This window comes from Camelina sativa, unplaced genomic scaffold (genome assembly GCF_000633955.1).
Source record: "Camelina sativa cultivar DH55 unplaced genomic scaffold, Cs unpScaffold04371, whole genome shotgun sequence".
Lineage (NCBI taxonomy): Eukaryota > Viridiplantae > Streptophyta > Magnoliopsida > Brassicales > Brassicaceae > Camelina > Camelina sativa.
This window is the reverse complement of record NW_010925465.1, coordinates 1-655: the sequence shown is the minus strand read 5'-3', so window position 1 is coordinate 655 and position 655 is coordinate 1. Positions and strand designations below refer to the sequence as shown.

The 655-nt window shown below is 34.8% G+C and overlaps 1 protein-coding gene across 1 annotated transcript; it reads left to right on the top strand.

Annotated features, from left to right (window-relative positions):
- Positions 1-162: 162 nt before the first annotated feature.
- Positions 163-584, top strand: LOC109131751 (tryptophan synthase beta chain-like; the record flags this gene model as incomplete). Its single annotated transcript, XM_019242926.1, has 2 exons — positions 163-232; positions 360-584. Coding segments are annotated over exons 1-2 (295 nt in total), but the record flags the coding sequence as incomplete, so codon positions are not given.
- Positions 585-655: the final 71 nt, after the last annotated feature.

Genomic DNA, 655 nt, shown 5'->3' with positions numbered 1-655 from the left:
GGTGCCGGGAAGTATTCGTTGGAGTATGACTATTTAAATGCTTCACCAATCTCTCTCTATGACTCTAAAACTCTATAGTCATCAAAGCTTTAAACTATATTATCTTTGATAAAATCTCTAATTCATATCTTTGAATTTGAACTGATAGAAGAAACCAAAGAAATGGCCTCTCAATTTCTCTCGTCTCCAAACCCATTCACTAAATCAGTCTCAGCTAAAGTATTTTCTACTGGTAAGTGCACTTTTGACCTTGATTCTTTTAAGTCAAAATTTATTCTATTTTGTTTCTTTTTTTGGCATCAAAGTTCAATATTTGATGTCTTGAGATTGATTTTTTTTTTTCTTTTTCTTTTGGTTAGGTGACTGTCAAGGATTGAATGACTTAACTCTGAAAAGAAGATCAAATCAAGCAACAAGGGTTACTAACGGATTTAGCTTAAGAGCAAAAGCAGCTTTGGGATTCGTTGAGATTCCAAAACAGTGGTACAATATTGTCGCTGATCTTTCAGTGAAGCCTCCACCACCGTTGCATCCCAAGACTTTTGAACCGATCAAACCCGAAGATTTGTCTCATCTTTTCCCCAGTGAGTTAATTAAACAAGAAGCAACACAAGAAAGGTTTATTGATATCCCTGAGGAAGTTCTTGAAATCTAT